Consider the following 15000-nt stretch of genomic DNA (forward strand, 5'->3'; position numbering starts at 1 on the left):
AAATGAACAATGCTTCGCGTAAGCCCTCATTTCCCCCCTCCCGGCGCCATTATGATACAAATGGGAAAGAGGGTCCACACAGCATCACCATGCGTTTCGTGCGCGCCTTAGCGCCATACCTTTTTGATAGCGATTGTATGAGGGCTTGGTTAATGGTTGGTTTGTGAGTCTCGCGCTTAGATTTTATTTCCTATTCAATTTCAAAGTTCCTTTTGAAACTGGTGAAGGCTCTTGGTTTTACATCTAGATTTTTCACATAAAAAGGTTTGAACAGAATCAGTAACCCCGAGGACGACGATGACGAGGACGAGTGCCTTGAGAAAGAACATGCAGCTCGCCGTCACAGAAACGAACGAACCTCGACAACTAAACCCGGCGTATGCAAAGGACGTATCGCCTGTGTGTGTGTGAGTATGTTTATGTGTGGACCTCTGCTCGAAGGTGATTAGAAAATTATCCTATCAACACATTTAAACACACACACGATTTTTTCTTTAATGCCAGGCCGATGAACCGGCCAGGAATCGTTTATAAACATTCCGTACATTCTCTTTAAAGCTTTATTTCTTAGACTTTTTCTATCGAAATTGGGGAGCAAAAGATCGCTGAGACAAACAGAGAGGAGAGAGAGAGAGAGAGAGAGAGAGAAGAGAGAGAGGGAGAGACAAAGAGAAGGAAAGGAATAGAGTGAGCCACTGACAAGCAAATTAGAATAAGATTTCGGTAATAACATCGGTAGTACAAGCGTTGGTCTAAATCGAAAGTGGTAATACACGGTGGTAAAAACATAGCAGACAGCCGCAAGAATCGTCGAATGTCGAACGGATAAGCAAACCGTTTAAGAGGAGTAACAGCAGGTAGAGGAAATCGAACATCATAATAGATTTAAACTCGGTTTTGGTATTATTTTTTTAGGCACATGGTTCAACGTACTGACGAAGATACACTTTCCTCTACGGCTGTGAACTGCTCTTATTAACTGCATTCAAACAGAATAAAAGAAGAAGGTAGAAAGTAGAAGAGTCAGTCGGGATCGGATTCAGTTTAAAAATAACATGTATGGGATTGACTATTCACCAGCGTGCTTTGAAAGAGAAGCAGAAAAATGAAGAAAAACTAAATAAAACTAAATGAGATTAAAAAACAACAATCGGATCAACTATAAGAGAAGCAAGAAAATCACGGAAGTTAAGAGCAGACTTGAAATGAGCATGTGACACTGAAACTCAATAATGAAGTAAGGAATCGCAATCGGAAACATAAACGTCAAACTAGCGGCCGAGTAATATCGATAGAACTAGCCTAAGTACGAAGTGTACGAATGTGATGCACTCTCTACCGAATTGTTGCTGGTTGCTTATCGCACGAAGCTACTTAAGAAGAACGTAAGTCAAACCACTCTTTTACGAACAAGATAAACTCGATCAATAACGCTTACTATTGTAACTGTTGTTTCAATAATGGTTTGTGTAGCTCCGTGTTACTAGAAGCTTCTCTATTGCCCGCCCAGCTATTTCGATAATGCGAAACGATTGCATTTTACGTTCGTGCTGCTCTGTGATGATATAGTTGTAAAAGTTATGTCCTGTGGAAATATGTTTCATTTAAATTTTATCCATTCCTTTTTGGTTTAACTGGGTTTAGGTTGTTTATTCATTAGTCTGCTTACTCAAACCTCTACTATTACTTTGGAGTGAAACGCCATCGAGAATGATGTCTTGTGTGACCAAGCGTGCGATCGTGTGTGCGATTTCGCAGTTTTGCCTAACACAGTGTAAGATAAGCGATCTGCCCGCACAATTGCATATGGCAATGGGAACACATGAGCGCGCAAAGGTCTAGCAAGAGCGGCCAGACAACCTAAACCGTGGAGAAGGCGAGTTCCTTCTCTAGTATATATGATTTTTTAAAACAGTCACCTCGCGATTGCAACCGCTGCTACCTCAGTATGCACACTTTCTCATCTCTCTCTCTCTTTCTCTCACAATCTTCTCATTCTCTCTATCTCTTTTCTTTCTCTTTTTCTCTCTCTCTCTCTCTCCCGTAGACTCTTTTGCTACAATATTTACTAGAAATGTTTTTAATGCCCGGGTAGGCGACATAGCCACCCTTAGGCTGCCCTGGCCTAATCGAATGAGAATAATCATAATTTTACACCCCACGCGCACATATTACCTTCTCGTTGGTTCCCGTATCTTTTTTTTCTGACGAACCATGTTGCTTATGGTAGTGGCGCGTGCAGAATCTTCCTTTTCTTCAGCTTCATCCTGTTACCGTAATACTTATCAGCTATATGCGTGTTTGTATGTATGAGGCATGCGCTCATATCTATTTAATGCTATCTCGTAACATAAATCACGTTGCGAGAAAGGATTGCTGTTGTGATCCCGTTACATTTTTCCATTCTCTTTCTCTCTTTATCTCTCTCTCTCTCTCTCTCTCTCTCCTCTCTCTCTCTCTCTCTCTTTTTCTCTTTCTCATAAACAAACAGAAAAATCCTGCAGAGGTTGAAAATGAGAAGGAAACGAAATGCACTACTGAAAAGTGTGGTATGGGAAAAGGTGAAGGATTTTGGGTAGATTGAGGAGCGGGCGAAGGACGGGGTTTGCCAGTGGATAGTAACCTTTCAAACTGACCGTTCCTAGCTTCAACCATTCACCTCACTATCGAATAGATTAACAAACAGTTACAACGGTTGCGATAAACAATGAACAACGAACGAAGAAAGCGATCTCCACAGTAGATTAGGTGGCCTCCAGCATTCCATCTTTACGAAACAGTCTCTCAAGAGCTCCTGTCGGGTGGAGATGCTGGTTGTAGGTTTCGCTGTTTCCCTTATATATTTTTGTTCTCTTACTGTGTTCTTGTCATTTTTTTACATTTGGTGTTACGTTTTGCCATCTTTCGTATTCCCTACGTCTTCTTACTTTCAGGTTTAGTTTAGTGATTATTTTATTTAGTTAATTTATGTGTAAGGTTGTTTTGGTTTGAGTGAAAGAGTATGCCAAAACTTCAACTGCTTCGGCTTTTCTAGCAAAAAGGAGTGGCGAGACTATTTGTTGGCTGCTGCTGGTTCTATCTACTACGCCCTATGGCGACGCGATTGCTATTGCTCTATCTGCCCACTCTGCTACCCTGTCTCGGCGAAAAAGTATTCCATTGGAGTATTCCATCTAGCTTTCTTCTGCTACTCAGAGCATCTTTTCTTCAACGACAGCTTAGCGTACTTCGCGTACTACAGCGTACAGCGCTACAGCAATTTTAGAGTACAGGGTTTCGTGAGTGAGCTCGGGGGGCAGCTCATGTTGTTTTCGCCGCTCGGTTGCTCTGCTTCTCTACACACGAATACTGGCCACATTAAAAATGCCGTCCCTTGCTACATTGTCGGTATTAGCTACACTAATTCCACTCGGATAAGGTTGAACTGTTCGCATTTAGTGGGATTGAATGTGGTTTGCTTAATAATACTTTAGCTGTATCCTTAAGGTTCGTACCACGCTGTATGACCAGCAGCATCGTGTGCGATAACCGCTGAAGTTGAAGCGATTTCGTTTGATGAACTGTTAGTAGTAGGCGAAGAGTCACATCAGGCCGAAGCTAGCACATTTGTGATCGATCTGCAACAGATTGAACCCCATCGAATGGAGAAACCTAGAACCTGACACCATAACGTCGTCGGTTAACATGTCTTCCAATCAAACAGTACCGTGTTGCTAACGCTACGCTCTACCACCGGATGCACTCGACACCTTCTGCCTTGCCTTACACATTGGCACGCCTCCGCTTGTGACTAGAAAAGACCCGCGTAGTGCAATCGCATTTTCATTATTTTACACGTTTATTATTCACTATTGGCCCTCACACTACTTCATGAGAGCAACTTCACAGTGTACCCTCATTCGATATTAACAAAACTTCTGATGCACTAAGGAAAACGTTTGTAACGTTTGTTGCACTTGCAGTTTGTATGCACTTGTTTTGCCTTCGTCGTCGTTTACGTGCGCAGTATCCCAAACTCGGTGCAATTACTGTGTTCTCTGTTTAACGGCTACGGGGGATAGAGAGAATGATTACAATAAAGTGCTCCGTGTATTCCATGATAATGCCCCTTGCCCCTGCGCGCGAACCTTATCGGGTACACTCCTACGCTCTTACAGGTAAATTTGTAACTTTCTAGTATAACTGGTAGTGTTTTTTGGGAAGGGTGGGGGTTGTGGGGGCAGGTGATGCTCCATACATGCTCCGGGAGAAGGCATATCCACTAGTCGTGACGGCAGTACGGTGGTCGTCATTCGCATTCGCTAGTAACTTGGTAACCCTAACGTAAAAACCGCATTAATTATGCTTAATCAACAAGAAAAAAAGAAAACTGTCGTTTCCCACCGGTTCGAAGTGCTTCACACGACACTGTTGGGAGAGACCGAGACTGCTGAGGACGGGCTCAATCGGTTCAACCGCTTACCCATTCACAGCAATATGCCTCACCAGCAAAGCACCGAAACATTTGAAAACGTTCGCTCTTCTTAAGCTCTCGATCTCTCGATCATGCCATCCAACCATCCATTCAGTCACTCATGAATACTTTTTTATTAAGACTCTCTCTCTCTCTCTCTCTCTCTCTCTCTCTCTCTCTCTCTCTCTCTCTCTCTCTCTCTCTCTCTCTCTTTCTCTCTTTCTCTGTGCCTCTGCACTGGCACTCGGGAACCGTTAAAGATTAAAAGATCAGCTTGTTGCTATTCATCTTCAATGTCTGCTGAATGTCGACTCAGCCGATGCGAAACGTCTCCGAACTAAACACCGAATATCGAGCGCTCTCAGGATAGGGCATCGGACATCAAGACAAAAGCCTTTGCACACTTATGCACACATCCATACACATACTCACACACACATACGCTAACGCTAGTACATAAACACAAATACGGATGCATTGCCGCCAGTCACAGAGGATGCTCGGGTATAGTCGCACAAAATTATCACAGATCTTCGTTCTTTGCCGATTAGATGGCGACCCGGCTGTGACCAGTGTGTCTATCTCTATCGAACACCAAAGCTATCCTCCGGACGCTTTTGTCATTTCGGCTGTCCTCTACCACACGCCTGTTGCCAATTGATTGCTTTCGAATTCGTTTGTTTTTCCACCGTTAACATAAGTAGATCCGTATATGCTCAGTGTGCTTCCTGATTAGAACCATCTAACAAAGTACAGCAGACTCCTACCAATGCTCTTGTATGTATTTATGACGGTTGAGTTTTAAATCTATCGCGATCGCAAAACAGCCAGTAGGCATTTAAATTTAGAGGACACAGGAAAGCTGTACGGAAGGAATCCAGAGACTTTTCCGTTTGATTTAGTTAATTAAATGAACCAGCTCTAGCATCTTTCATCATTTTCTACCCATCGCAATAATTGAAAATGGCAGATCGGAATATCGCATAAAGTAGTAGGGCGCTGCGCAAACCTTTTCAGATCTATGGTTAACGTTTGTGTGTGTATGTGTGTGTATGTATATGAGTGTATAAATGACTTATAAACCATATGCGGTCTATTCCAGTGTCCTCTTCAACCCGGCCAATCGTCGATCCTACATAACATGCCCATAGCATAATCTAGAATCTTTAATACCCATGCAGTCACCGCTGACGCTCATCTACATGGCAGCACAGGTAGTCATGCCTTGTTCCCGTTGATATGACCGCTATCTGCATTCAGGCTGTGTCTTACGATGCCCGTGCCCAGAAAACCTTATCCTCGATTCACTCCAACAGCACCTGGCGTCAATGGCGAACAAAGAAAAAGCCACACGTCGCATGGCGTGCCTTCTGACTGACTGGTACAGCAGACCTGTCCGCATACCTTGCCTAGAACAATTGTGCCCGAATTCTAGATTGAACACAATACTTAGTAATAATAATACGGGGCTCACAACGGACCAACGATCAAAAGTCTATCGCAACAAATCATTCTCGTGAAAATGCTGTCAAACGACCTCACACGAACGCGAGCTTCTCTGTTCTGCTCCTTTCTTTTATAATACAAAACAAAGCAAAGAGAAGCAAACACTTTACAATGAGCTTCTTCCGCTCAGCAGCGGCTCGCTCGCTCTAATAGGCTCGCATAAATCTGCCGCCTTATCTGCTTTTATCGGTCTCTAGTTTGTTTCATTTTTTTTCTCCATTTCATAACGCTATCATCATTTTTTTGCATTTTATCCGATTTAGATTTTGGTTCTTTGATTGCGCTTTGCACCGTTTTACCGTCTGTCCATGATCACTACTGTCTACTGCGCCCTGGCGAAACAAGTAGCGGTTGTCCCTGTCTCGCGTTGGGCCTCAGCATCCGTAAAGGGGGCGCCCTATCCCTAACTCCTTCCATTTCTCTTGTCCTCTTGCAGCTGCTTGGTTTATGTGCGGTTCCTCCTTCTGGATTCGGGGATGACGCAGGTGCTCGATTCAAATCGTACGCGTTTTACTGTGTAACGGTATGTATTGCCCCCTTCCTCACACTCGAATCCGCCTCGAGCCTCGCCTGTGGTCTGTGTTTCCTCATTCATTCAGTGAGTTCTCTCTACTCGTTTCTGTTACATTCAAGAGCAAAGGGAGGAATCTGATTTTAAACTGTTGTCGATTTTGTCCAAACCGCAAATTTTTCTGCAAGAAATTAAAAAGAAAGGAAAATTGAGAGAAAAATTTCAGTAACGATTAAATTTGGAGTTTTTTATTTCATTAGGATTCAGGAGCTAGGAGTGGGATTGTTTTTGGAGAGTGGAGGGGGTGGGAGAGATGAGGGAATTATGGTAGCTGGAAAGCAGGAAAGTTTTCAAGGAAAAGTAGGCTTCAAGATAAGGTAGATGTTAGTACTGTTAGAGATAGCTTCGCAGAAGAGATAGGGTTAGGATAGTTTGGAGTTGATAGAGAAATAGACAGATATTTATATTTATTTTTTTTAATATATAGATATATTTGTGTATGTATGTGTGTGTGCCTGTGTATATCTGTATATGTATATATAGCATAGAGAAAAGAGACAGCAGCGATTGGAGATCGTGTTTATCCGATTCTCCTATCGAGCGTGCATTGAGATTAAGTGTCAGCAGAGAAGAAGAAGAAACGCGAAGAAGTGAGGGAGAAGAGAAAGTGACATCAAAATTAACTAAATTAAGAAAGAAATAATAAAGGAACCAGAAAGAGAAAAAAGAGAAAGAAAGCAACCAATAAGAATTAAGAAAAAGAGTGTTGTTATCAAAGAAGGAGAAGAAATGGAAACAGTATAATGGTGAATAGTAACAGAGAGAGAAAGCTTGCGACAGTGATTAAAAGAGGAAGGAAGGACTTGAAAAGGAAGTGCAAATCGTAATCTCTTTTGGAATAAACCAGTGAACGTAAAGTACAGAAGTGTGAAGGTTGGTGTTCAGTAGGCAGATATTGGTTAAATTTGTTCACTAACACCATCAAATATTTGCTCAGCACAGCAAGTTAGTTATGTTTGGCAGAAACTTGTTCCATCGTCTCCTATCGGTGCTGTACATCGGATGAACAGTGTTTCTCATATTTGGAGCGATTTTGTGACTGAATTAATATTTACAGTTGTATATCGAAAGAAGCGAACGCTTTTGAATGTAGGTTTCAGTTTTGGGCTTATGTCGGTGCACATGATGGACCAAACGACAAAATATCAGTAAGAATCCAACAAACATCAACCTTGGCTTCAACATTAACAGACTGTTCAAGATGCTACGGTGATAACATGAAAAGGTGAACCGTGCAGGGCAACATGGGATCGAAATTAATGTAATAAACAAAACTAGAACAGCAATTGCATAGGTACGAATATAAAACGATCCCCATTATCGAAATTATTTTGTTTTTTTAATTGTTTGTCTTACTGTTACAGTGATTATCCATTTTATTCACTCGTTTAAATCAGTCGTGCACCCGAATCGGCCACGAGACATCAACCATCAATCATTTGCCCTATGAATGGCAACACTTCTGATTCCAATTTGAGATTAGACAAAGCCAAAGACAGAGATAGAGCTTTAAATTGTTCAAAGTTTCGCAGAAGGCTCAGAAGATGGCAAAGCAGTAGTAGCAGCAGTTGTTAGTTAGCTTAGAACAGAACCGAAGTAGGAATTAGCAGAGGAGCAAGGACAGGTGAGAGTTGCCGTAGTTAACAGCAAGTCATGAGTTTAGGAATTTCGGAAGGATCGTAAGGGATAGAAAATAAGACAGCGAAATAACAGGTTCAACAAAATAAAGTAGAAACAGATTTCTTTTTTTCTTCTTTTCATTCTAGCGTTACGGTATCGGTCGTTCATCTGAAATGGATGCGCTCCAACGTCTTCAGTTTCTCGTCGTGACCACTGATCTCTGAAATAATAGATTCTGATTTTTTTTTATTCAATCGCATCGCCGTTACGTGATGTGAGCAGAGCAAGAGAAACTGGCAGACTAGGAGCATCACCATCGATTGAGTGCGATAACGCTTCTTCTATCATTGATTTCTCCAAACAAAACAACCAATTATATGTCGTGATTTGAGGTAGTAGTTGAGAAACAATGGGTATGGTATATCGGTAGTTTACATAAAAGTGTGTTTTTTCGTTGTTCCCTAAGTATCTGATATAGAGATATAGTGTAATTTGAAAAGTGTCAGAAACAGAGAGAGAACGAGAGTAGCGTATAGATCATACACAGATAAACATACAGATACAACGAGCAGAACATAGGATTCAACATATCGTAATAAAAAAAAAGAAAAGAAGGTGATATTGAAGTAGAACATCGCAGAACCAAAAGGATACTAAAGACCACGATTCAAGTAATGCTGAAATAGAATCAACTAAAACAATTAGAGACTCACGGAAAGATTTCAAATATATTTTTACAAAGACAGAAGAAAAGATTACCGAAACCGATTACCGATTAGTGAAAACAGGAGGATATGAGAAAGGATGATAGTTAAAATAGAAAATGGCAACGAGTGTGGTCAGCGAATGGAAAGATGATGGGCAGATTGTCTCGTGATTTTCCTAAAAGTCGCTGAAGATCTGTTCAAATGATCAAGTACTATTCATGTGTACGTATTCCCCTATCTTCTTGGCGGCGGAGAGAGAGAGAGAGAGAGAGAGAGAGAGAGAGAGAGAATGAGAAAATGAGAAGAAAAAGAAAACGAAAACCAATGATCCTCACAGAACTATCACTATCAGTCAATAGAAGCTGGGTGTTTGCATCGAATTTCACTCTTATTGAGATGATAATCCCTTTTATGTTTACCAACAGTTTAGTTATCACTGTCGCACTGTTCATTTATTAAATTTTCCACGTATGAATTACCGTTAACAAACATACGACTAAACAAATAAAAAACAACGTTCTCAAGCGAGCATATACCAGTTGAAAAGAAAAAAATAACTAGCAAAAACAGTAGGCAAAATTAAAGTATAGTTTCAGGAAACACATACAAAGCTAACGAAACGCTGTGTTTGTATTAACAATCTATCAGTTTCGAGCAACAGTTTGCTAGTAAGCTATGTATGGAAATACAATTAATTAATTATGATATTATATTCCATTGAACTATGTTCGTGATTCGACTACGCGATTGATATATGATGTTGTCTACAATTCTACATCTAGAACATTCAACAAACATTTGCTGCTACTAGCTGGAACTATTAGGCTAAAGAGGTTAGGTGACTTTGTAGCGGCTATAGAAGAAAGTTCAACCGACGTATTGCGATGGCTCTACCACTGCGTTAGCTCGATCGGTTTCGAGTGGAGGCACTATCAGGATGCATCATTCCAGAGCTTGCTTCAGTAATGGTAGCACATTCACCGATTCACCAAAGCCAAGCACCGCCTGAAGCGTATCTTTGAAGCGAGCCCCTCAGCAAAACCTCCATTGATGTCGTTCACAAGAAATACCATAGGAGTTCTTAAGTAATTAAAGGCGGCTTCCGTGTAACATATCCTTTTAGCTTTTGGCATGTAGCATGCTATACTAATCGAGTCTACATCAGAAAATTCATGACTACACCTACCAATGCTGCGAGGATCTAGCAACCGCGCTTTCACTACAACCCTAGTAACTCTGATGGCAAACGAAATGGGAAACTTTTGCCCTCAAATAAGGAGAATACAATCGAGCACGAATGGAAGCGCTTATGATGATGGAGCAGCGGAGCGGATGGTATTTCATTCGCAAGCTCTGCGCGATGAATCAGTATGACGGAGGTTGGATTTGAGTTACACGAACACGAAGTGATTCAACGGGCTGTGGTCGATAACACACACTCCGGAATCTGAACAGTGACTGGGCTAGGTCTAAAGTTTGCTAATTTACTTGTACTAAACGTCAAATCTCGAATCGGACTACGAACTACTTAACGATAGCATGTGCCCCAATCCCTGCCTATGAACATGAGATAGTTTCCTAGTGTTCTAGGAAAATATATGCCTTCGAAATTGCACCCTTAGACACGCACCGACATACACGGTTATAGTATCTGACACTCGATTGCTGTGCAGCTATTCTTAAACATACTTGGGTTTCGCATTTGACACTAGTAGCACACAATTAGTATCTCGATCTGAACCAAACCACCCACTTCCCTTCGTTTCTTGAAGGTGGTATGTAGTACATGCAGATGTGGAAAGGGAAAGGAGAAAGAACATACACACACACAAACACGCACGCAGGTGAGGTAAACGGAGTAATCAAATGCACAAAACGAGGACTGTACATACAGCATATACACAGGTACACGTACGAGTAGTAGTAGTAGTATTGGCAGGTCATCCCTATTCATCATCAGCCAGGGCATTCGGGGTACGTTCGATATTCGATATCTTGCATATGTTCTCGGTTTAATTTCTCGGGGGCCGAATTGGGTTCCAATTTTTCCACTGCCTCAATTTGCACAATCCCTTTCTATCTTTCCTTTCGGTATCATCTACCACCGTCACCGACCAGCGACGCCTAGCTGGAGCGTGTGGGTGTTGATGTGTAAGAGTGATAAAGTGTGCGGTTGTTGTTTTCTGTTCCGTGGGTTATGCACTTGGTCCCTAACCGCTTGCTCCACTCGCTTTGTAAAGCGAACTTATACGGATAGCTAAGCTAGCGCACGAACAACATTTTGGTCTTGGCTCTGAGTTTGGCACTTTGTATTCTTATCGTGTGAGTTGGTGGCTCGCGTGATTCGAACTCTATCACAGGAAGTAGACAGGCGCCCCTGCTTGCTAGCTAGTGGATGAATAGTTCTGCTGGATTGGAAGCGATACAGCTGTGTTTTATGTGCGGTTAGTGGTAGTAATGGAATTTTTGGTTCGTGGTTTTGGTTACCTCTCTCATTTGCTAAAATAAAATTTAAAAAAATATATTAATAATTAGATAAAAAAAGAGTACAAGCAATAATAATAATTCGCGCTGCATAACAGAGCGACAGACAACACACAAATATTCACATTCATTGTGAAAACGAACGAGCATAGCATCTAGCTGAAAAAAGAAAAAACAAACATATTACTAACAATCAAATCAATAAATGAACAGCTGAGACACATCAAACAAAATGAAAAAAGAAAAATAAAACAATTATTATACCTTTGACCATCGACAACATACATGGAGAAGTCATATGTAAACCTTGACGCTGTGTCTTTAAGTTAAAAATGATATAAACGTAAGTAGAAACGTCTTAAAAAGAAAAATAAAAAATCCGAATCCTTATCGTAAAGATCAATACAGATGAACCATCTCTCGCTAATCAAACTTTCGTCGACATCTTACGGAATAAGCATCGAAGAAAAGATGTAAAGAAAGGGAGCTGACAAACGCAAATGGTATCAGGTTAAACAGGGCAACGTAATATCGAGCGAATCAAACGATACACAACAGGCAAACAACCTACAAACCTAGAGAGAGAGAGAGAGAAAAATACACAGCAGAGTGAGCGGTAGCTAAGGCGCCATGGGGTAAGTACAATCGAGCAGAGCGCAATGAACATCGACAGGAGCACGACACCGTTGCTGATCACTTTAATACGCCAGTCGATTGTCTGGATACAACGTATCCTCATCTTTTTGCATCCTGAAGCTTGAGTTCGACCTTCTCTCCATTTAATTTTCTCTCTTTTTCATCCTTTATGAGTCAACTGGTGTGTTAATAGGGAAAAATGGGGATCGGGCAGAGCAAAAGCGAGGAAAATACTTCTGGTTCTAGGATGTTTTGCCGTTTTTCGATTTTTTTCGTTGAAAAATAACCACTCTTAAGTGATCCTTTTTTATTTCACAAACAAATAAAACACATAATTACTGCAATCCTATGCTTCCTAAACACTGCTGCTGTCTGTTTTCTATTTCTTTTTCTCTTTTTATACAAATACTCTGCTCTTGCCTTTTTTATCATTTTCGCTTCCGTACGGCACATAGACAATACGGAAAAGCCGTTTCTGATTAAGATCGCGTGCAAACTAACAACACTGAGATGCGTTAAGGGATGAGAGGGGACTGGCTTGCTGGCTGTTTTTTTTTTTTTATCAGAAACTGTTCTCTGTTGCCAAAAGCATAATTGCAAAATGTCAAAACTGGAACAGATACGTTGAAAACGCGTTAAGAACGAGAATAAAATTAAATATTCCTGATTATAATATGATGCAGCATGCAGTAGCGTACTACCCTTTGCCTGGCCTTAGGCGTATTTTTCCTTATGGACAATAATAATTGAGTGGTTATAATAAATAATCAATGCTCATATGCTAATACACTGCGACAAGTGAAGTGAAGTACATTAGAGGACCAAAAACATCACCTCAAGTGAATCGTAGCGCTTGGCCTTCGCTCATTCTGCTTCTTTTAGATCATCGATCTAGTATCGCCCACCGCTTGCTTTCCTTGTTGTCCTACTTAGTTGGTATCCCTTAAGACCCCCGGGGAGGTTTGTGCTGTTGCTACTTCGTGTTAAATTCATTCCTTGTTTAATGTGCATCGCAAACGCCACTTACATTCATCAACACCAGCAGCGACACACCAAACGTGCTGGAAGGGATTCAAACGAGGGAAAACAAAGAAAAAGAACAGAAAACGAGGGTTCTGTTGGTTGGACTTAACGAGGGAACCTGCGATTTGGATCGTTTAATAAGAAATACAAACTTAAACTAGGTAACAACAACAGTGTAACAACAACATCAACCGGAATACACCTAGAGCGCGAGACAAATGGTGCGAGACTGACAGCGGCAACATTCGTGCTAATGGTTGGTCCGTAGATAATTTTGTTTATGTGTATTAGGTATTGTTTAGTTGCGTAAATTTTAACCCGAATCCACGATAATAACAAGGATTCATTGTTATTGTTACTAGTAGCTAACTAACTATCTATTACACTCAGCAGTGTTCGTTCTGTTTCGTTTATTTCGTTTCTCCAGATATATAATCGATACCATGAATCTGAAGTCGTCGGACATGACTCGCAAATTTTACAACTAATAGTGAACTCTAGCACTCGTTATAGTACCACCGAACGGAACGGTACGGAACGCTATGCAACGGAACGGTACGGAATCCGTTTTATGAAGAACTATCGCAATCAGATTGAATCATTTTCTCAGTTAGTGGCTTTCGAGGTAATTCTTGAGTAGACGCGTGTATACGATCGAATATGGTTCAATAATTTCTCCTCCAGCCAAGGATAAACCAACCTTCTTCGCCTGCCGGCATAGCTACAGATGCGCACATCTGGGTTAGTTTAAATTAGTGTATCCAACACTAATAACAAGCCAACAACCTAGCACTGAACGCACTAATGCTTAGAATCGGTTAGTAGTGAACAGTCAACAGTTTTGGGGGTGATTGGTCGCGTGCATTAAGACAGTGCGTGTTGCATTACTACATCGAATGGAGATATGGTATAATGGGTTTCACACACACGAGCGCCGTTTTCCCAGGTGCAAAAGCATTGATGTTAGACGATGGTTCTTTAGCCCTGCCTGATCTTCCTGCTTTTATCGATAATTACGCGTGTCGTGGTGGTGGGGGTGGTGGTGCTGGTTGTGGTGATGAGACAAGTTCGTCAAATCGTTCTGTTATTAAACGTTCACACGTACCCTGGCTGGTTTCATATAATATTTTCCTTTCACATTTTTACGTTTTTGACGAGAAAGACCAATCGAAAGACAATGGAAAACAATCCAGAAGAACGACACCGTGCGCCATTGGTGGTTCGTGGGGTGCATAGGGCAATCAAATGTTTCTTTTTAGCTAAACAAATTAACAACACACTCTGGGTACATCTAATTTTGGCAATCAATCGCATTCATTACGAACAGCTAGCTAGCAGCTGCAAATTTGATGAAACCAACGAATGAGACAAACCAAAATCTTTACACACACACACACACACACACACACACACACACACACACACACACACACACACACACACACACACACAGGAAACACATGCGGGTCTGAGGGCCGTTCAAGGAGGTGTATACCTCTTCGCACGCCATAGCACGCTCAACTAGCATATATATTCGCCACTCTTACGCACAACTAGTATTAACAAAACCATACATGTGTAACACTTCACTTGCAATCAAAAACCTTAATTTTCCCTAGCCAAAAGCAAAGCGAATATCGAAAGACAGAGGTAACCTGATCTGACCAGGATCCCAGCAGCTAACTTTTAGCAATCAAATGCAACGTCGTCCTTTCGTCGACTTATCGTTATTGTGCTGTCAAATTTTCCCAAACCAATCAATACTAGCTACAAAATACAACAACAACTAGAGCAACACCAAGAACAGCCAGACTACTGGCAGTGTAAAGAGAAGGTAGGTTAAGGAGCGAGAAAGGCTGCAGCGAGTACTATACTGCTCCTACTGCTTAACGCACTACGTTACCGACCCACGGCACGATGTTCGGCACGGCATAGTATCGTTTGATGCATAACTCAACACACAATGAAGAAAAAAAGGAAAAACCACAACGGAACGCAAA

General features: G+C 41.4%; 1 protein-coding gene across 18 annotated transcripts in view; it reads right to left on the reverse strand.

Annotated features, from left to right (window-relative positions):
• The window catches only part of LOC125954042 (plasma membrane calcium-transporting ATPase 1), a 52674-nt gene that overhangs the window by 2448 nt on the left and 35226 nt on the right, over nucleotides 1–15000 (reverse strand). For 17 of the 18 annotated variants that reach the window (XM_049684010.1, XM_049684000.1, XM_049683998.1 and 14 more), the window contains one exon: nucleotides 12270–15000. This exon is cut by the window's right edge. Coding sequence is in view for 1 of the 18 variants with exons in the window: in XM_049684015.1 (XP_049539972.1) it covers nucleotides 6614–6651 (38 nt within the window). In the remaining 17 variants the exon portion in view is untranslated. Of the gene's footprint in view, nucleotides 6652–12269 lie in introns of those variants that run through there. The other variant, XM_049684015.1, reaches the window with a different exon arrangement.

Source organism: Anopheles darlingi, chromosome 3, assembly GCF_943734745.1.
Source record: "Anopheles darlingi chromosome 3, idAnoDarlMG_H_01, whole genome shotgun sequence".
Lineage (NCBI taxonomy): Eukaryota > Metazoa > Arthropoda > Insecta > Diptera > Culicidae > Anopheles > Anopheles darlingi.